General features: G+C 39.3%; 3 protein-coding genes across 3 annotated transcripts; 2 read left to right on the plus strand and 1 right to left on the minus strand.

The window, feature by feature from the left end:
* Positions 1 to 323: 323 nt before the first annotated feature.
* On the minus strand, positions 324 to 3,257 carry fgl1b (fibrinogen like 1B). Its single transcript, XM_035178177.2, has 9 exons — positions 3,094 to 3,257; positions 2,922 to 3,017; positions 2,411 to 2,678; positions 2,116 to 2,275; positions 1,892 to 1,989; positions 1,651 to 1,739; positions 1,439 to 1,564; positions 1,276 to 1,340; positions 324 to 685 (listed from the first exon to the last, which is right to left on the minus strand). Exons 2-9 carry the CDS (start codon positions 2,979 to 2,981, stop codon positions 505 to 507), a joined length of 1,047 nt encoding a protein of 348 aa, XP_035034068.1. The 5' UTR covers positions 2,982 to 3,017; positions 3,094 to 3,257; the 3' UTR covers positions 324 to 504.
* Positions 3,258 to 4,328: 1,071 nt separating this feature from the next.
* Positions 4,329 to 13,082, plus strand: LOC118122672 (phosphatidylinositol 3,4,5-trisphosphate 3-phosphatase TPTE2). The gene is given in 21 exon segments (XM_047343314.1): positions 4,329 to 4,878; positions 5,717 to 5,819; positions 5,988 to 6,068; positions 6,166 to 6,213; positions 6,613 to 6,774; positions 7,253 to 7,372; positions 7,967 to 8,066; positions 8,208 to 8,271; positions 8,379 to 8,443; positions 10,303 to 10,363; positions 10,446 to 10,527; positions 10,795 to 10,841; positions 10,844 to 10,882; positions 11,011 to 11,072; positions 11,167 to 11,247; positions 11,783 to 11,840; positions 11,843 to 11,887; positions 11,979 to 12,076; positions 12,158 to 12,253; positions 12,586 to 12,652; positions 12,739 to 13,082. Coding segments are annotated over 20 exon segments (1,530 nt in total). The 5' UTR covers positions 4,329 to 4,878; positions 5,717 to 5,772; the 3' UTR covers positions 12,846 to 13,082.
* A 2,698-nt stretch (positions 13,083 to 15,780) lies between these two features.
* Positions 15,781 to 21,592, plus strand: LOC118122474 (phosphatidylinositol 3,4,5-trisphosphate 3-phosphatase TPTE2-like). The gene is made up of 14 exons (XM_047343579.1): positions 15,781 to 15,785; positions 16,471 to 16,570; positions 16,711 to 16,774; positions 16,882 to 16,946; positions 18,805 to 18,865; positions 18,948 to 19,029; positions 19,297 to 19,385; positions 19,514 to 19,575; positions 19,670 to 19,750; positions 20,291 to 20,396; positions 20,488 to 20,585; positions 20,667 to 20,762; positions 21,097 to 21,163; positions 21,250 to 21,592. The coding sequence occupies exons 1-14, from the start codon at positions 15,781 to 15,783 to the stop codon at positions 21,354 to 21,356; spliced, it is 1,083 nt and encodes a 360-aa protein (XP_047199535.1). The 3' UTR covers positions 21,357 to 21,592.
* The last annotated feature ends 255 nt before the right edge of the window (positions 21,593 to 21,847 follow it).

Below are 21,847 nucleotides of genomic sequence, written 5' to 3' on the forward strand. Positions count from 1 at the left end.
GAATGTGCTGTTTTCATTATGCTGTGAAATCAAGCTAGTTAAATGTTCTGGGACACACTGAAGCTGGTTTCAGCACATGAGTTCACTCAGACATTTTACACTGGGGCAGGCAGTAAGGTTCAGGAGAATGTACTGAGCAACTGACATTTGCGTTCTCAGATACAGCTCCTCTGGAAAATGTCGACTTCATGTCTAAAAAGCAGCTTGTATGTGTGATTGCAGCAGTATCGAGCAGTTTATGTGTTTTCAGCAAAGTGCACAAGTAAGTGCAACAGTGTCCAGTTGTGACAAAACAAATAGGAACAACCAATGGGCAGCATGGCTGAAATGCTGTTAGTTTTATTGCTGGAGTAATATACACTTTATAGAAAGGGAGTGCCCACTATAGAACAGTCAATAATCTACTATTGACTTCGACAAAGGGAGAAATTAAAATACATCAAACATGAAATCAGTCTTTGCTCTTATTTGTTTTCACTTGATTCTCTGAAGCCTGTTTTCTATTTAAATATCCCCTGCTCCGCTGCCATCCACGTCCAAGAAAACCAGAGGCCGCACCTTCATGGTGGTGTGTCGAAGGGAATACCAAAGACCTTTCCAGGTCCCCCACACCACGCCATTGTCATGCTTGTTCTTGTACTTCCCAGAGCGGTAGAACTTCCCATTTAGGTTGGCTGCATGACATCTGTGGGTGTAATGATATGACACAATGTCAAGGGGGTAACATCTTACAAAAGACAAATTGAAGTGATTCAATCTCTATGTATTTAATTTAAAGCTGCTGCAATTTCTAGCAGCTTTATCAGTATGATAACCATAGAAAGATGGACAACATGACAGCTCCCTAAAAGTGAAGCCAAGTCTTCTTGATTGCCCCCTAGTGGCCAGCTGCAATATAGTAGATTGGACTTGGGTCAAACTTGAAAGTCAAACATTAAAGTTTGGTTTGAATTTAATGCGAAAAAAAACAAACATGAAATCTAATGATTGACAGCTGAGACTGAGTCAATTGGTTGTGCGTGTGTATCAGCGGGACATCGTTACCGCAGCTCCACACCAGAACTGTGACTGCAAAGATTCTAGCTCCAGATTATGTCAAAAGCAAAAGATGGCAGCGTTAACTTCACTTTTGTACAAAGGTAGGAAGTGAAGAGTGTCGTCCATACTTATTCATGGGTTCAAGGGGCAAAACAAAGCCTTGTACAAAAACTCAAGCTTCACAACAGTCCGGGTGTTTTTGCCTGTGCAACAATCAAACAAAGGAGAAGGTCTCACCTGTTAAACCACCATCCTGCCTCGTTCTCCTGGGCACAGCTCCCCTGAAGGTAGCGATCGTTGTCCTGTCAATCAACCATCACCACAGTCATCATCTCCACATCATCAGTATGGCAGCTATTAAAAAGCATCATTGATGGGTAACAGGCCACAGATGACTAACCTGATCCCTCGTACTGAACTGCATACCACTGAGGCAAGCGGACCACTGCTCCACCGCCCCACCACCCCCAGTCAGAGCGTCTCCAGCTTTGCCACTGTACTGCCCATAATGGAGGCGATACTTATCCTGTAACGGACAACAGAGCGGTTAATTTGTTTGTTTGGTGTTACATCTGAGATCAACAAACAGAAACGCAAAATAGTTTTTCTTACCGCCTCATCACTGATCCTGAAGTTCTCGTAATATGAATGACTTCTCTGTCCTCCCCAGTCCATTAGATCTATCTTCACCAGGTTCTTACCTCCAGCACAAATAGATACAGAGAATCGATGAGAAATAAGCAACCAATCTGACAGAAGATGAGACTATTTACTTTATTCATAAACAGGAAGAGTTTATTGAACTATATTTGGGTTCTCTACTGTCTTTTGGTGGATTTTAATTCTTGCTGACCTTCTGAGAGCAGAGAGTACATGTGCTCGTTCCCCAACCAAAACTCGTCGTTCCACAGTTTGAAGTCCCCGAAGCCGTCTTTGTAGTCCACCCAGTCTCTGAAATGACAATTAGGCAGGTGAATCAGATCTAGTCAAACAGTTAAGTTCTATCAGCGCATACTTTGTATTCAGATGATGGTCACTCCCGCATATGGTACAAGGGATAGTTTCTCTATTAAATACCTGTTGAAGTCAACTCTTCCATGCCGGCGTCTCTGAAACACTGTCCATCCTCCTCCATCCTCCATGTCACAGTAAACCAGAAATGGGTCCTGGTGTGACTTGGGTCTGATTCGGTAGAAACCACTTGTGGGTCTCAGTCTGTCGAACAGCTCAGAACAATCTAGGAAGACAACATTGCCTTAAAGATTAGTCATTATCATCAGTGCCGCTTTAACTTTCACTCTGTGCGATGCCTGATCATATACTTAAAGTTAACACCCAAACACTGGGATGGCGTGATGTGAGGTCTTCTCACCCTTGTCGTGTACGATGATGCTGCCTGCTGGTGGAAGTGGTTTCATCAGTGTCGTATTAGAGCTGTCGAGCGTCGCACTGCCGTTGTGGTTTGCACCAGAGGCTTTGTCAGCTTCAGCTCCAGCGTCAGGCACCGCAGGTTGAAATGGAAGGAAATATTTGTGCGTCTGCAAGTGCTCAACCTGCCAAGTCACAATCAAGAGGCTATTCTCCAGCCTTTTAATGCTGCGTTGAAGAGCTACGACCTCCGGCCCACACGAGTATCCTGTCTTAAATGAGAAGGAAAAAGCAGTTTCAAGTTATGCATGATGTTTCTAACCTTGTTTTCCATGAAGGCAGCTTAGGTCCGCCCCTGCAGCAGAGTTTATTCATGTACGCCTTTCTAGGAATGACGATTCTTTAACAGCACAACCGTTGAAACCGAGATCCTCAGTTTTCAGTTTCAATGTAGAACAAAAAGAGAAAAATGCGCCTGAAGCCCTTCAAGAGAAGAAGAATTTAAATATACTCACTGATAACTGGGCAGAAGAGGCCGTGTTCAACACCAGAGCCAACAACAGAAACACTGACATGACTTCTCAGAAGAAGAAACCTCCAGCAATATCAGTCTGAAATCATAAATACAGTTCATATATTAAATAAGCTGCAATTCCTCCAACAAAATCCCTGCATCACAAGCCGTACCTTCATTTCCCAATGCTTCCCCTGGTTTTCTCCAGGTTCACTGTTCTGTTCCTCCAAAGATTTGTCAGTGTTATTTATAGGCTGGGTCAGTTCTGCATGGTCCATATCACAGGATCCAGATTTTGCCAGCGTTGCCAAACTCTGAACTCATTCCAGGTTCCCCCTTCTTGAGAAAGTGAAGCTGATCCCAGAGCTGCAAATGGCTTCATGGACAGAACGTGCTAAGAAGACTTCATTCCTCACATACCAGAAGAGGGTTTTTTCTTTTTCTTATCTTGTTGTTTTGAGGAAAAATAGAATAAAATGCAGAACATATTTTATTTCCATTCAAAGTTCTGGTCATGTTATCATTTGTTTGGTATTGTGTCATCAACTGGAATTGTATCCATATTTTGTTGATTGGTTTACAAGTGTCCTACACCAGCAGCCTGGGAGGAAAACAGTCTAAGTTTTCTGCATCGTAGTAAACAGTAGGTTGACATCGACTGTGGAGCTGAGGCAGATTAAAAGATTTAGGATATAAAGCACCAAAAATCTTGGAAACTATTTCCCTCCATTAGTTGAAATTGTCAATCGAATGTCACAAGACCTAAAGACAATCATAATCACAAGTGTGTAAACAGAGAAAAGCAGCAGGTTATTTTTGAAGGAGAAGCCAGTGTGTAGTGTAGAAGGGCTCTCTCTTGTGTTACGTGTTGGCTATTGCAATATTGAAACTAAATAAATTGCTATGTAATTTTTTAGTGATTACTTTTATTGTATGATATAAATATCAAATTAAAAAAAACATAAATTGTTTATATTTATTTATATATTTATTTAATTATTTTACCAATCTAGGCCTCTGGCTCTATATTTCAAGCAATGAAAAACTTTTTTGTGAACACAAATACATTTCACTTCCAGTGTTTTATTGGTTAACTGTACATGACTAGTCTCTACCTTTACAGTGCTTTACTCTTTTATTTTTCTAGTTTCATTTGTGTTTTGGACAAAGTTTGTGGTTTTTTTAAGTATCTTTTACTTTACTTGTCTTTTATGCCTTTTACTGAATTTTTTTGTAATTTTGTTTCTAACATGGAACATCTTATATTTCATCCATTCTTGTGGTGCCTTCCTTCGCCATGATTTAAATCTTGGTCAAATTCTAGCAAATGTAAGATAGCTGTCATAGTTCGGAGTATTTTGAGTATTGTGGAATGCACAGCAGTGAATTCATTCCAGATGTTGGAGACAGGAGGAGGGGGGATGTGGCCGCAGCAGCCTGACGACCGAGTTTTGTTTTATTATTATTTGTATTATTAATATTTAACGTGGAATCTGTCTGTGGACAGGAAGGCGTGTGTTGTGTTCAGGCTCAGTCAGTATTTCTGTGGTCAGACTGAAGAGGAGGAAAGAAGGAAACCAAGGCCGAGCCAAGTTTTCTACTGAAGTCCAGGAAGTCTCAAACCGCTACGTCTGCAGAAAAAAAGACACGATGAGGAGGAACATGTTAGTGGATGGATAGAAGAAGGAAACAAAAGTGGCCGATTAACCTTTGAGCCTTCTTCCCCTGTCCTCACGAGAAGTCACAAGACAAACTCTCGTATAATTTTCCCGAATGCCGGACCTGGACTCACGGTGAGAGGACGCTGTGTCTCTTTGTTTTTTCGGGGGACTATTTTGTCGTGAGCGCATAAACACACTCGTAGGTCTGAGGGAAGGAGCCTTCACCCAGATGAACTGAAGGACAGCAGCTGGTTTGTCTTGTTAAATCCTCCTGTTCATTTTACATTGTTCATTGAGGTAATAATACTCCATTCAAACGTCACTGTCTCGTTTCTTGTGTGCAGGCTTTGCACAAACATCTTGCAATGTAACTTATTGTTTTAGGAAGCATGAAGAACCGCACTGGGAAGTTTGGTGATTAAAGAAAAAATGTGGCAGGATGTTTGATATGAGCAGATAAACTATTTCAGGACATGGCAGGAAGCTGTTTATCCTCATGTGCTCTCTGTTTTAATTTGATTAAATGTTCAACAACATGCAGAGCAGAGGTGTTTTAAGTCAGGGAATCCGTCTGTATCGATAATTATCAGGATAAGTGTCATATTATTATTTTCTTGTAAGTTTAAAGATACATTTTTGCTCTGGAGTGAACGTTGTGGTTTTAAACTTGATAAAAAGCCAGTTATTTAACAAATCTGAGGTAGATTAATTATGTGTTGTACCTCCTCACTGTGCGTACACAATATAATAAAATATAATATAATAATCTTTATTTATAGAGCACATTTCAAAACACATGTTACAAAGTGATTTACAAAGGCAGCAATGCTCATAAAATGGGTCATAAAACATCAGGTTTAGAAGAAAGCAGGTGAAATATATGAGTGTATAAATACCAGTGCCGTGTAAAATGCTCAATAAAAATAATTAAAAGACAGTTAAGACTCAGGTAAAATCAGGAAAGGCTCTCCGATAAAAGTATGATTTAAGAAGAGACTTTCAGAAAAGACTTAATAACAGTACAATGCATAAGCCATTTTGCGATATTGCTATCGATGAAAAATATAGTCTGATAATTATTGATATTGGCCGGTCCTAGTTTCACTCTTTCCACACTTTCTTTTTCCAATTCCAGAGACAACACGATCAGCAAAGCCAGAGGGAAGACACACAAACACACACACACACGCCATGACCTCTGTCCATTTCAGTCCAGGCTCAGATTCAGGTGTAAATGGGTGAGAAACGCCGATTTGTCATGGCAATATCAACCTCTATTCACCTTCTGTTGACCATGCAATGTTTGAGATGCAGCTGTTGCTTCGTATGCGAGTGTAATGTTGTTGATTTGCATGGTTTGTGTTGTTTTTATCAAAGATATGAGTCTTGTCATTGTTATCTATTAGAAACGTTGCAAAGATGGAGGATGCTAAAGTGGAGATTGACGACGGGAAGGAAGAGAGCGCGGAGCCAGACACGATGTACCAGTAAGTTTATGCAGCAGAAAGCTTTTTATACAACCCTTGACTCGAAAAGCACATTTTATCTGCACTGACAAGCATCACAATCTTTCCCTCTGTGCAGAAACATCCGTAAGAAGATTGCACCTTTCGTTATGTCCTTTGGATTTCGGTGAGTGTGTTTCTGGATCTCTCTTGCAGAGATAGTGGGTAATCTAGAGAAGAGGTTCTCAATTCCTCCCCCCCCCCTACAAATAGAAAATATTCCCGGGACCTCCTTATGTATGTCCTTTGGAAAAATTTGACAAAGCATATTTTTTGTCTCATTATATGAAAGAACAACACAAGAGAAATGTCTTAGAAAGATATTAGAGATGTATATTTTCACCACGTCAACACAGAATACCCAGATATCATGATCATTGTAGTGGATGAATCTGAGCCCATGGCAATGTGTCACGGACCCCCACTTCTGAACCACCGTACTACCACTAAGTGATGATTGCTAATGATGGTTATCTCTTTCCCTCGAAGTGTTCAATGACAATGGTTATATTATCTTTCCCCTCAGTATTTTCGGAGTCATTCTGATCATAGTGGACGTTGTGCTGGTGATTGTGGATTTGTCCCTGCCGGCTAAGAGCAGAGAGGTCGGAGATGCCCTCGAGGCCGTGTGCCTCACCATCTCCTTCTTCTTCCTCGCTGACGTCCTCCTGCGGGTCTATGTGGAAGGGTGAGTTCAGAATCCCAGGCCTCGTATACTGTAGTGTGTAGGTAGTATAACCACTTGTTTAGACCCTCCAGATGAATTTTGTGTTTATTTTAATACACATACAGCATGCACACATATTTACTCTATATTCCCTGCAGCCTGGCATTAAATCTTACCTTTGTAAAGCTGTTACTGTCGCTGGCACTGTGTTAGACGGTGGTTCATTCATGCAATCGTCTGAGGAGTTGTTGTAACAGATTTTGTAAAAAGGAGTGGGTGATGCAAACATTCCTGTGTCAGCAGAAACAGAGAGTGATTCGCTGTTAAACAGGAAGTTGCAAAGAGGAAGCTGAACAGGATATGTATGGCTTTTATTGGGCTGGTCCTTGGGAAACATAATGGCTAAGAGAGCTACACTCACAATCTATCAGCTGATTCTACTTGTTGCATGAAGTGGGCAGTTTTCTCAGCAGCGGGTTTAAGTGTCTCCACCTTTCAGCTTCAAAGTGTACTTCAGCTCCAAGCTGAACATCATAGACGCCTTCGTTGTGGTCATCACCCTGGTGGTCACCATGATCTACACCTTCACTGACCTGTCAGGAAAAAGTCTCATCCCCAGGTACATGCTCCTCCCTCTGTTTATACCACCGACCTGGGTATTGGTCCACAGTTTGGTGATATCTTGTTATTTCCAGCAGAGCTCAGCCTAGATTCAGTCTGGCTGTAGGTCTAATCAGTGATCAATGATTGATCAAAGCAATAATATGTATTGCTTTGTATTTTATATTTAATATATTATTATTGTATTCATACTTAATATTTTCATTGAATATTGATAGTTTGATACACATTTCGTTTGTCTAAACCTTTTATATTACGCAAACCAAAACATTATATTGTAATTGTATTGTATTATGTTTATCCTGAGACTGAATAATAATCAGTACAGTGAAAATAAAAATATGTGTAACATTTTTCATTCATAAGCCATGTTGAGAATATACTAGTATCTAAAAAACATTATATTGATTTCTAATATTCTATCTAATCCTGATGTCACTTTACAGCATGCAGAGAGCTACACTGACCATACTACTATTCTTTTACATTTTTTAGAAATAACTTTATACTGATGTTGAGTTCATTACACTTAACACCATTAATATGTTATCGATTGTTTCATGAATAAAAGGAGTCATTCGTTTTTCATCAGGGCGGTGACGTTTCTCCGTTTCCTGAGAATAATAATCCTGGTGAGACTTTTCCGACTGGCAGCTCAGAAGAAGGAGCTCGAGAAGGTCACCAGGAGGATGGTGAGGTCACACCACGGACTCACAGGAAACAAACTCTGAATAAATGATGCATTAAAATCAGTTTGAGAGAATCATGGTTGGGAAAAAAAGAGAGGAAATGTCTGCTAATCCCTGATCTTTTACTTGTGTTCATTTCGTCAGATTTCTGAGAACAAGCGGCGTTATCAGAAGGATGGATTTGACCTTGACCTTACCTACGTGACAGGTGGGAGTAAGATGGTGTATGAAAGACAGACATGCATGTTGGATAATGCATCTAAAAGAAATTGCTTAAGGTTAGAAATTAATTTCCGTCTTTACCCGTGTCTCTAGATCGCGTCATCGCCATGTCTTTCCCCTCCTCTGGGAAACAGTCCTTCTACAGGAATCCGATTGGTGTAAGTCTGACTGGACTGATCGGTGCACATGTTAAAATTGCCTCCTCACTTTTAAGATAGAATTACACACACTAATATCAAGATTAATTCATTAATATCTAGAATGACTCATACACTCTTCCCAGCTGCTTTAAAGGTTCAGTCTGTAAGATTTAGATGAAAGGGATCTATTGGCAGAAATTGAATATAAAATAAACCTAGAGAATTTGTCACTTGTGTGTTTCATCTAAATCAGTGGTCGCCAGCCCGTCGATCGCGATCTACCAATCGATCTCGCAGTCTTCACTGTCGATCCCCCAACTCTCTGGACTCACTGGCTGTCGTCGCGCCGCAGATCAGCTGTGTGTCGGTTGTCTGTTTTTCACACGCGCTGTGTGTCCGCTACTGGCGGCGGAGTTGCAGGTTTATCTCCTGCATTTCCTTCAAGAAGAAGTTGGTTCATGTACTAAAGTAAATGTCAGTACTCTACGGTATGAAGATGCGCATCTTTTGGTCTGTCGATAACAATCAAAGCCCCGTTGGAACAAATGAGTGGATTCAGAAGGTGAAACGCTGGAGTGCTTTTACTTTGAAACGGGTTCGGAAAGTGTTGTAAATATATTTGTGTCATAGACAGATAAACATTGTGGTTCACAGCAGAATAAACAGAGAAAATGATCTTACGCGAGTTTTAATGTTTATCTGATGAATTTATGTCACAAACAAAGGGTTGCAACACTTTCTGTATGCCTTTTCAAAATAAAAGCACTCCAGCGTTTCTGTTAATGGAATCCATTCCCTTGTTTAAAAAGTTTTTTTTATTGTGAAATATTTGCAGGAGCGGAAGATGCACGGCTTGATACTGTGTAGTACTGGTATTTATTTGAGTACAAGGGACTTCTTTCATACAAGGCAATAATCATATTTGTGGCCATATTCAAATCAAAGCCTATATTTAAAACCATTGTGCTGCAGTAGCAGCTCCTCTGCAGAACATGTTGTGGAACTGAGAAGCTACATATTTTGCATTGTAAATAGGAATTGATATTAATTTGAATACTGTGCATTGAATAGAAAAATTTGCACAACTGCCATTCTTTGTGTATATTTATTTCTTGTACATTCAGCCTTGAAGAGAAATTGCAAAAAATAATAAGTATGACCCTCCTAAGTGGGTTTTTTGGAAGATATCAACAAAATCCCGACTGTTTGCTGTCCTGGCTCCTAAATGGTGGAATGAGCTCCACATTAACATCAGGACAGAAAGTCTACACATCTTCCGCCGCAAACTAAAAACACACCTCTTCCGACTATACCTTGAATACAAGTTTAAACTAACAATTTAGTAGCACTTAAATGGCACTTACTTAAAGCACTTTGTAGTTTAGCTTTTTTGAAGAAATTGTGCTTTCTTGATTCTTGTTGTTCTGGGTTTGTTCCTCATGGTTGATGCACTTATTGTAAGTCGCTTTGGATAAAAGTGTCACCTAAATGAAATGTAATGTAATGGTAGATCTCGGCTTAAGTTTGGAATTAAAAAGTGATCTTGGGCTCGAAAAGGCTGGTGACCACTGATCTAAATTGTACAAATAGTTGTTTTCTTTACTCTAGAATGATAATTTACATTAAAATACTTTATATTGACATCAGGAGCGGGTCCTCTCTATTGAGGTCGCCATGTATTTTACAGTAGCCCAGACTGGACAAACTAAACACCTTTTGAGTTTTTATGACAACTGAAGGCTACCACAGGTTCTCTCTTATGTTTGGAAGGGGAGGGTGAAGTGAGAGCTGTTCAGCTGCAACATGCAACTTCACCACTAGATGTCAATAAATCCTAAACACTGAACCTTTAACCTATTCCTCCTCTCTCTGTGCAGGAGGTGGCCAGGTTCCTGGACGCTAAACATGAAGACCATTATAAAGTTTACAACCTGTGCAGTAAGTTTGCACCACCTCTCATCACATCGCACTCTATTGCCTTTGGATAGAACACAACAAACAGTATCATTTTTGTTTCCAGGTGAGAAAGGTTACGACCCCCAGTTCTTCCACTACAAAGTTGAACGTGTGTTCATCGACGACCACAACGTCCCCTCCCTGGAGTGAGTTAACCTTTTCTTTTGTGATGTGTTTTTCTGTTGCACCGCTTCCTTCTGTTTGTGATTATATTGAAGCGCTGTAGATAAGAGCTTGTTAAAATAGTGCAGTGTGGTGATAACATGAAAGAACATCCTCACCACATTTGCACAGTGGCTGCAGGCATGTGTTAAATCATTATGAACACAAGCACAAACTGGATGTGTCACAAATAAGTGATAATATTTTCTCAGTTAATCTCTCATCATCGTGTGTTTTACTGTCTGTCTCAGGGACATGCTGAAATACACAGCCAATGTGAGGGAGTGGATGACGGACGATCCAAAAACATCATTGCAATTCACTGTAAAGGAGGGAAAGGTGAGGCCAAAGATCTGCACTTGTTTCATTGTGATTTCCTGAATAATTTGAGTTGAATTTTAGCGTTTTGCTGTTGAAAAAGTGTAGCCTGTACCCTGATCTGATCATGACTCTGCTCTCTTTGACAGGACGCACAGGTACACTGGTGTGCACCTGGCTTATCGATAGTGACCAGTTTGAGAATGCACAAGTACGTCTTTTTTACTCTGAAACTTGTTCAAACAAGGGTTAACGAATGAGCAGCTGCAGACTTACACTTAGATTAATTTCTGTTTGTCCACCAGGACAGTCTGGAATATTTTGGTGAGAGGAGGACGGACAAGAGTCGCAGCTCCAAGTTTCAGGGAGTGGAGACTCCATCTCAGGTGAGAATCAGCCACTCAGGAGACATACTCACAAAAACTTAGGAAGAAAGAAGAAAGATATTTTGAGACGACACTTCTGGCTGCTGACTAGCGCCTCTTTGTGGTTGCAATTGACACAACTTGAACAGGGTATTTAATAAGTTACACTCTTATTGCCTTTTACCTGTATCTTTGCACACCTTTTTTTCTTTTGATTAGACTAGACATTCAGAGAGCGCATACCTCTGCAACAGTCCCTTTGAATTCAATCAAGCTGCACCAACTTTCACACACTGATACTGATCAGTATCCTAAATATGCCTCGCTAATCCATGAACTATTCCTGGGAGATCAGTGAAAATGTCCAAAAAACGCCCTCTATCGCAATGTCAAAGAAAGTGATTCAAAGATTCCTGGATCTGCCCCTTTGTCCAGATCGGTGCCAAAACTCCACATTGCTCCTTATCACCTGTCAGTAATATGTGAAATGTGCTCATAAAGCCTTAGAAACTGAATTAATACAAGTTTTTTAATTCTGTACCTGTGTGGTCCACAGAGCCGGTACGTGGGGTACTACGAGATCATGAAAACGAGGTTCAACAGGCAGCTGCCTCCTCCAAACCCCTCCACATCAAGAGCATCCGCATACACTCTATAGCAGGTAAAACCCTGCAAACCTGCAGGGCACTCAAACATCCTTTAAATTCGGCTTCGTGATAATGTTAACATCTGTTGGTCGTGCTCTTTCCCAGGTGTGGGTAAAGGGGACGGCAGCGATCTTAAGGTGAAGATAATTGTGAAGAAAGAGCTGGTGTTTCAGTGTGTGTGTGCCAAACAGGAGAACTGCAAAGTGAGTCTCACTCAAACCTCATTAGGTCACAATGATTCATTTGTTGATTCGATGATTCATGAATTTCCGGTGTTTTTGAAGGTGTTTCCTGGCGTGGGCAATAATGCAGCAGTCATCAGTCTCCAGAACGGGCCTGAGGTCGAAGAGGACGTGAAGGTCATGTTTGAATCAAGTGCTGTGAGTTCCTCTCTTTATTTTGTCCTATGATTCTGTTTGTCTTTTGTTTTATTCATTCACTTCTAATGAAAATGTGTGTATTATTCTTCTATGAGTGTTTAACTAAGCTAATTTAAAAATGTAAGGTCATATAATTTTATTTCTTATTTGATTATTTTACACATATCTATTAAATTTGTATTATTTTACTCTAACTTTTTTGTAATTATTTTTTGATTTTATCCTTTTTATTTCTTTTACCTCTTTTAGTCTCTCTCTTTTACTCTACTCTTTTTAATTGATTTATTTTTAATTTTAGTCTTTGTGTTGTTTCTAATGTCTCTCACCTTTAGGGTCTTCCAAAAGGATACGAAGATGTCCCGTTCTACTTCTGGTTCAACACGTCCTTCATAGAGAACAAGTACATTTCTGTTGCTCTGATAAAAATGTATTTCCTTTGCTCTTGACCTTATTTTCTGTTTCTAACTGAACTTTGAATTCCCACCACAGATTGTTTCTACCCAGGGATGAACTGGACAACCCACACAAACCCAAGACCTGGGACCTGTACAAGGAGGATTTTTGTGTCTCCATGTTCTTCTCTGAACCATAATAATAAAAAATGCTTTAGAAAAATGAAGAAGGTACAATGGCTTGTTACAGGTGAACAGGAAACACTAATAAATAAAAAACTGAAATTAAAAAAGACAATTCAACTGAAATGGTTAATAAGGGATATATGAGGAAGCACCATGACATTTTATGTATTGTATTCCAGTAAACGAGTTGATATGTGTATGTGTGGTGACTCTTTTGGGTATTCAATAAAACATTTTTATTGCACTTGAAATTAAATTATAAAGCTTAATTCTCATTACAAAATAGTAAAATTACTTTTGGAAAATGTCCTTTGAATTACAAAATAAACTACCTCTGAATTTGTAATCACAGGGTTTCTGCAGGTTTCAACAAGTCAAATTTAAGATTTAATGTTAACATTAAAATACTAGAATTTTGTAGAATCATTCAACATTCACTGCATGAAATATTAAAAATATTTTATCCATAATTTAATCACTTTGTTTTGATTTTATTTATAACATACTTGTACACTGTGAGTGATTTAAACATCTTTGCTGTTACGTTCCAAACTTTGCTTCACAAAGAGGGTTTCTGATTTTAATTGGTAGTCATTTCTTTGACAAGCACTTAAAGCTTGAAAACTGCTATATAGTTTTTATTATAATAAATGAAATTCAAGACCAGACAGATATGAAGTATACATGTATATATATTATAATATATTGTCACAAACTACAACTACAGGCAGAGACAGTAGGTATCCATTGTCTTTCTCAAAGCAGAGGGCACTGAAACTCTGACTGAGGTATTTTAAGACTTTTAAAGTGGAACAGAATTAGCAATGGAATTTTAACATAATTTACACCTACTTAAATGCATTTCAAATTCTGATTACATGAGATTTTTTTTTATGTTTTAAGACACTTGAGAAACCCTGAATCAACATTTTTCCAACAAAGCAAACAAGTGGGCAAGAGTATAAGATATTATCCTTTATTCGTATTTTATACAATCTTTGAATTATTGCTTTTTACAGCCATTGTCATGCTACACCACAGGACGCATAGATCAAGACCTGAAAACCTTCCCCGTTGAAAGTCTATCAAACTTGTTCTCCAGTACACCTGGAACTTAAACCTCAAACAAAAGAATTAAAGTGCAGACACAAGTAACACTTAGTGAGGGGAAAACTGACGCTTATCTAGACTAGAAGACGTCTTTGCTAAGGCAAATGGTGCTGTGCATTAAGGTTTTGTACTTTAACTGAATCTTCACAAAAGGCGCATTTACGCAGCGTTGTGACTCAACAAAACTAACCCTGGTAAATAATCACTGAGGTCCATTAACCCACCAGATCCAATAAAGTATTGTGGGACAGGTCAAAAGTCAGATAGTGATAAATTTAAAGCAAACTTTCCACTATGTCCCAATCAACAAGGCAGCAGTTGAAGAAATGTCAAAACCTGAGCAAAAACGTTGCATAATGATGACGATCCTCGAGGACATTTACATGAATGAATGTTGTCGTACCGCAGCATTTCAAGATTGTTGTCCAGGATGGATTCAAATTATTTTCCCTGAAAAAAGGCACCCAGTATAGAAGGAACTGAAAATCATGATGTCAAACAAACCCGTTAACCCCGGCTGTTCTGTGCTTTTCAAGTAAACAATAACATTATGGAAACTTTCTAACAGTCTTCACACAACTGACATTGCATTTGCAAAAACATGAGCAACAGCACAAGGCAAAACTGACAAATCCCCAACCTCTTCACAGTTGATGAAATCGACAAACTGTTCCTATCCTTACCCACCAACAAGAACAAATTAACTTTTGGCTCAATTTCTTATTTGGTCCAACTGCTCTTTTCTCTATTCAACCAGTCAGTCCAAAGTTCCTCAGATCAGCAGAGGTTTTCTGGCAGCCCTCACCATGTTGCCTTTAAAACCATTGAGGAGGTCGCACTGCTCCAGCTCGTCGTAGCGCCCACTCCGCAGAAAGCAGAGCAGTGAGGTTTTGCATGTCTCGGGGCGACGACACGTGTCCTTTATGTCTGAAGTACCAGAACCTTTGGAAGACTTGGTCATCATTGATGAAGGCCTGCATCAGCTTGTCGTAATCAGGCGGGAACAGGGTGTCAAGACCGTATGCCTCGGTGGCGCGGTAAAGCAGTGTCCATTTCGGGTTTTGTTCTGGGCTGAGTGGAGCCCTGGACTGTGGTTCACCTTTGTGAGGTTGAGGATGTAGGTTTCATGGTCGAGCACGAGCCGAGAGCTGCCGGGGTAGTCACCATCAACATAGTAGACACGGTATCCTGGAAAGAGTAAAAGAATTAAATCTTTGTTGCTTGTTCATTATGAAATGTTGAATCACTCCACTAGTTTGTGAACTCACCTGGGTTCAGATTAACATAGGTAGTGACACTGGGAGCGATGAAAGCCACTCCCAGCGGGCGGCTCATGGTGTCCTCGTCATAAAACATTTGGAACTCGTCTAAGTGCGTATGACCAAAAAACTGCCCAGCAATTGTACTTTCATATCTGGGAAGACAAAGCACAGGTTCAGACATTATCAGTGAAGAATTAGACAGTACACAGAGAACGTGTGTAGCAAAAGACAAAAGTCCAGATTCGAGAAAATGGACGATGGTGTTATGAGACATGCAACGCAACCTTTCAGCTACTAGACTAGTCAAAGACTCTGAACATTTTGATTACTAAAGCAGAAAACACAAACACCATGAGATAGATGACTGACTCATGCAAAAAAACAAGAGATGACGCAAGCTTTGCTGAAAATAAGTCAACCATGTTTCCAAGAGTCCAAGAGTATGGATAAAAGACTGCAGATAGAAGTATCACTAATTGACGCTGTGAAATCGTGCGTTTCAGAAAAAGAAACAACTGCTGACAGTACGGAACAGAATGGCCTTCCCTCAGTGACAATGATGTTAACTGGACATAGGATGACGTACTGCTGCCGTTGTCTTTGCTGCTCTACAACTTCCATTCCCAACAGTTCTATAATCTGCATTTTGGGATAAATGATCAGGGTAGCTACCTGTTGATAATGTGATAGTAGTTCCAGCTCCAGCTGCCGAGACACAGGCCAGGTGGGATGTGACCTATTATGTGTACCTATGTAAAGTAGAAAATGACACCACATACAGGAGAGTTATTGTACTAATAAAAACAGGTTTTATTCCAATCTCATGCTCAGTTCCAGTTACTGGAGGGTAAGTGAAATGAAACAAGAGTCATTACCCAGATCTAACATGAAGTAGTCGGCCAAAGTGGGACATTAAACACACCCAGTCTTCTTTCAGTTCTACAATATTGTAACTTTTTATATTACGCAAACCAAAACATTATATTGTAATTGTATTGTATTATGTTTATCCTGAGACTGAATAATAATCAGTACAGTGAAAATAAAAATATGTGTAACATTTTTCATTCATAAGCCATGTTGAGAATATACTAGTATCTAAAAAACATTATATTGATTTCTAATATTCTATCTAATCTGACCATACTACTATTCTTTTACATTTTTTAGAAATAACTTTATACTGATGTTGAGTTCATTACACTTAACACCATTAATATGTTATCGATTGTTTCATGAATAAAAGGAGTCATTAGTTTTTCATCAGGGCGGTGACGTTTCTCTGTTTCCTGAGAATAATAATCCTGGTGAGACTTTTCCGACTGGCAGCTCAGAAGAAGGAGCTCGAGAAGGTCACCAGGAGGATGGTGAGGTCACACCACGGACTCACAGGAAACAAACTCTGAATAAATGATGCATTAAAATCAGTTTGAGAGAATCATGGTTGGGAAAAAAAGAGAGGAAATGTCTGCTAATCCTGATCTTTTACTTGTGTTCATTTCGTCAGATTTCTGAGAACAAGCGGCGTTATCAGAAGGATGGATTTGACCTTGACCTTACCTACGTGACAGGTGGGAGTAAGATGGTGTATGAAAGACAGACATGCATGTTGGATAATGCATCTAAAAGAAATTGCTTAAGGTTAGAAATTAATTTCCGTCTTTACCCGTGTCTCTAGATCGCGTCATCGCCATGTCTTTCCCCTCCTCTGGGAAACAGTCCTTCTACAGGAATCCGATTGGTGTAAGTCTGACTGGACTGATCGGTGCACATGTTAAAATTGCCTCCTCACTTTTAAGATAGAATTACACACACTAATATCAAGATTAATTCATTAATATCTAGAATGACTCATACACTCTTCCCAGCTGCTTTAAAGGTTCAGTCTGTAAGATTTAGATGAAAGGGATCTATTGGCAGAAATTGAATATAAAATAAACCTAGAGAATTTGTCACTTGTGTGTTTCATCTAAATCAGTGGTCGCCAGCCCGTCGATCGCGATCTACCAATCGATCTCGCAGTCTTCACTGTCGATCCCCCAACTCTCTGGACTCACTGGCTGTCGTCGCGCCGCAGATCAGCTGTGTGTCGGTTGTCTGTTTTTCACACGCGCTGTGTGTCCGCTACTGGCGGCGGAGTTGCAGGTTTATCTCCTGCATTTCCTTCAAGAACAAGTTGGTTCATGTACTAAAGTAAATGTCAGTACTCTACGGTATGAAGATGCGCATCTTTCGGTCTGTCGATAACAATCAAAGCCCCGTTGGAACAAATGAGTGGATTCAGAAGGTGAAACGCTGGAGTGCTTTTACTTTGAAACGGGTTCGGAAAGTGTTGTAAATACATTTGTGTCATAGACAGATAAACATTGTGGTTCACAGCAGAATAAACAGAGAAAATGATCTTACGCGAGTTTTAATGTTTATCTGATGAATTTATGTCAAACAAAGGGTTGCAACACTTTCTGTATGCCTTTTCAAAATAAAAGCACTCCAGCGTTTCTGTTAATGGAATCCATTCCGTTGTTTAAAAAGTTTTTTTTATTGTGAAATATTTGCAGGAGCGGAAGATGCACGGCTTGATACTGTGTAGTACTGGTATTTATTTGAGTACAAGGGACTTCTTTCATACAAGGCAATAATCATATTTGTGGCCATATTCAAATCAAAGCCTATATTTAAAACCATTGTGCTGCAGTAGCAGCTCCTCTGCAGAACATGTTGTGGAACTGAGAAGCTACATATTTTGCATTGTAAATAGGAATTGATATTAATTTGAATACTGTGCATTGAATAGAAAAATTTGCACAACTGCCATTATTTGTGTATATTTATTTCTTGTACATTCAGCCTTGAAGAGAAATTGCAAAAAATAATAAGTATGACCCTCCTAAGTGGGTTTTTTGGAAGATATCAACAAAATCCCGACTGTTTGCTGTCCTGGCTCCTAAATGGTGGAATGAGCTCCACATTAACATCAGGACAGAAAGTCTACACATCTTCCGCCGCAAACTAAAAACACACCTCTTCCGACTATACCTTGAATACAAGTTTAAACTAACAATTTATTAGCACTTAAATGGCACTTACTTATAGCACTTTGTAGTTTTGCTTTTTTGAAGAAATTGTGCTTTCTTGATTCTTGTTGTTCTGGGTTTGTTCCTCATGGTTGATGCACTTATTGTAAGTCGCTTTGGATAAAAGTGTCACCTAAATGAAATGTAATGTAATGGTAGATCTCGGCTTAAGTTTGGAATTAAAAAGTGATCTTGGGCTCGAAAAGGCTGGTGACCACTGATCTAAATTGTACAAATAGTTGTTTTCTTTACTCTAGAATGATAATTTACATTAAAATACTTTATATTGACATCAGGAGCGGGTCCTCTCTACGGAGGTCACCATGTATTTTACAGTAGCCCAGACTGGACAAACTAAACACCTTTTTGAGTTTTTATGACAACTGAAGGCTACCACAGGTTCTCTCTTATGTTTGGAAGGGGAGGGTGAAGTGAGAGCTGTTCAGCTGCAACATGCAACTTCACCACTAGATGTCAATAAATCCTAAACACTGAACCTTTAACCTATTCCTCCTCTCTCTGTGCAGGAGGTGGCCAGGTTCCTGGACGCTAAACATGAAGACCATTATAAAGTTTACAACCTGTGCAGTAAGTTTGCACCACCTCTCATCACATCGCACTCTATTGCCTTTGGATAGAACTCAACAAACAGTATCATTTTTGTTTCCAGGTGAGAAAGGTTACGACCCCCAGTTCTTCCACTACAAAGTTGAACGTGTGTTCATCGACGACCACAACGTCCCCTCCCTGGAGTGAGTTAACCTTTTCTTTTGTGATGTGTTTTTCTGTTGCACCGCTTCCTTCTGTTTGTGATTATATTGAAGCGCTGTAGATAAGAGCTTGTTAAAATAGTGCAGTGTGGTGATAACATGAAAGAACATCCTCACCACATTTGCACAGTGGCTGCAGGCATGTGTTAAATCATTATGAACACAAGCACAAACTGGATGTGTCACAAATAAGTGATAATATTTTCTCAGTTAATCTCTCATCATCGTGTGTTTTACTGTCTGTCTCAGGGACATGCTGAAATACACAGCCAATGTGAGGGAGTGGATGACGGACGATCCCAAAAACATCATTGCAATTCACTGTAAAGGAGGGAAAGGTGAGGCCAAAGATCTGCACTTGTTTCATTGTGATTTCCTGAATAATTTGAGTTGAATTTTAGCGTTTTGCTGTTGAAAAAGTGTAGCCTGTACCCTGATCTGATCATGACTCTGCTCTCTTTGACAGGACGCACAGGTACACTGGTGTGCACCTGGCTTATCGATAGTGACCAGTTTGAGAATGCACAAGTACGTCTTTTTTACTCTGAAACTTGTTCAAACAAGGGTTAACGAATGAGCAGCTGCAGACTTACACTTAGATTAATTTCTGTTTGTCCACCAGGACAGTCTGGAATATTTTGGTGAGAGGAGGACGGACAAGAGTCGCAGCTCCAAGTTTCAGGGAGTGGAGACTCCATCTCAGGTGAGAATCAGCCACTCAGGAGACATACTCACAAAAACTTAGGAAGAAAGAAGAAAGATATTTTGAGACGACACTTCTGGCTGCTGACTAGCGCCTCTTTGTGGTTGCAATTGACACAACTTGAACAGGGTATTTAATAAGTTACACTCTTATTGCCTTTTACCTGTATCTTTGCACACCTTTTTTCTTTTTTGATTAGACTGTCATTCAGTAGAGCGCATACCTCTGCAACAGTCCCTTTGAATTCAATCAAGCTGCACCAACTTTCACACACTGATACTGATCAGTATCCTAAATATGCCTCGCTAATCCATGAACTATTCCCTGGGAGATCAGTGAAAATGTCCAAAAAAACGCCCTCTATCGCAATGTCAAAGAAAGTGATTCAAAGATTCCTGGATCTGCCCCTTTGTCCAGATCGGTGCCAAAACTCCACATTGCTCCTTATCACCTGTCAGTAATATGTGAAATGTGCTCATAAAGCCTTAGAAACTGAATTAATACAAGTTTTTTTTAATTCTGTACCTGTGTGGTCCACAGAGCCGGTACGTGGGGTACTACGAGATCATGAAAACGAGGTTCAACAGGCAGCTGCCTCCACCCAAACCCCTCCACATCAAGAGCATCCGCATACACTCTATAGCAGGTAAAACCCTGCAAACCTGCAGGGCACTCAAACATCCTTTAAATTCGGCTTCGTGATAATGTTAACATCTGTTGGTCGTGCTCTTTCCCAGGTGTGGGTAAAGGGGACGGCAGCGATCTTAAGGTGAAGATAATTGTGAAGAAAGAGCTGGTGTTTCAGTGTGTGTGTGCCAAACAGGAGAACTGCAAAGTGAGTCTCACTCAAACCTCATTAGGTCACAATGATTCATTTGTTGATTCGATGATTAATGAATTTCCGGTGTTTTTGAAGGTGTTTCCTGACGTGGGCAATAATGCAGCAGTCATCAGTCTCCAGAACGGGCCTGAGGTCGAAGGAGACGTGAAGGTCATGTTTGAATCAAGTGCTGTGAGTTCCTCTCTTTATTTTGTCCTATGATTCTGTTTGTCTTTTGTTTTTATTCATTCACTTCTAATGAAAATGTGTTTATTCTTCTTCTATGAGTGTTTAACTAAGCTAATTTAAAAAATGTAAGGTTATATAATTTTATTTCTTATTTGATTATTTTACACATATCTATTAAATTTGTATTATTTTACTCTAACTTTTTTGTAATTATTTTTTGATTTGATCCTTTTTATTTCTTTTACCTCTTTTAGTCTCTCTCTTTTACTCTACTCTTTTTAATTGATTTATTTTTAATTTTAGTCTCTGTGTTGTTTCTAATGTCTCTCACCTTTAGGGTCTTCCAAAAGGATACGAAGATGTCCCGTTCTACTTCTGGTTCAACACGTCCTTCATAGAGAACAAGTACATTTCTGTTGCTCTGATAAAAATGTATTTCCTTTGCTCTTGACCTTATTTTCTGTTTCTAACTGAACTTTGAATTCCCACCACAGATTGTTTCTACCCAGGGATGAACTGGACAACCCACACAAACCCAAGACCTGGGACCTGTACAAGGAGGATTTTGGTGTCTCCATGTTCTTCTCTGAACCATAATAATAAAAAATGCTTTAGAAAAATGAAGAAGGTACAATGGCTTGTTACAGGTGAACAGGAAACACTAATAAATAAAAAAACTGAAATTAAAAAAGACAATTCAACTGTAATGTTTAATAAGGGATATATGAGGAAGCACCATGACATTTTATGTATTGTATTCCAGTAAACGAGTTGATGTGTATGTGTGGTGACTCTTTTGGGTATTCAATAAAACATTTTTATTGCACTTGAAATTAAATTAAAGCTTAATTCTCATTACAAAAAAATTAAATTACTTTTGGAAAATGTCCTTTGAATTACAAAATAAACTACCTCTGAATTTGTAATCGCAGGGTTTCTGCAGGTTTCAACAAGTCAAATTTAAGATTTAATGTTAACATTAAAATACTAGAATTTTGTAGAAATTCTGAACATTCACTGCATGAAATATTAAAAAAATATTTTATCCATAATTTAATCACTTTGTTTTGATTTTATTTATAACATAC

Source organism: Hippoglossus stenolepis, chromosome 15 (genome assembly GCF_022539355.2).
Source record: "Hippoglossus stenolepis isolate QCI-W04-F060 chromosome 15, HSTE1.2, whole genome shotgun sequence".
Lineage (NCBI taxonomy): Eukaryota > Metazoa > Chordata > Actinopteri > Pleuronectiformes > Pleuronectidae > Hippoglossus > Hippoglossus stenolepis.

Coding starts and splice junctions, on each gene's coding strand:
- fgl1b (XM_035178177.2), bottom strand. CDS start 2,981: ATGTCAGTGTTTCTGTTGTTGGCTCTGGTGTTGAACACGGCCTCTTCT. Junction 1,341..1,438: donor AGTTCAGTACGAGGGATCAG/GTTAGTCATCTG, acceptor GTTGATTGACAG/GACAACGATCGCTACCTTCA. Junction 686..1,275: donor GCAGGATGGTGGTTTAACAG/GTGAGACCTTCT, acceptor TTACACCCACAG/ATGTCATGCAGCCAACCTAA.
- LOC118122474 (XM_047343579.1), top strand. Junction 16,775..16,881: donor TGACCTTACCTACGTGACAG/GTGGGAGTAAGA, acceptor CCGTGTCTCTAG/ATCGCGTCATCGCCATGTCT. Junction 18,866..18,947: donor TAAAGTTTACAACCTGTGCA/GTAAGTTTGCAC, acceptor TTTTGTTTCCAG/GTGAGAAAGGTTACGACCCC.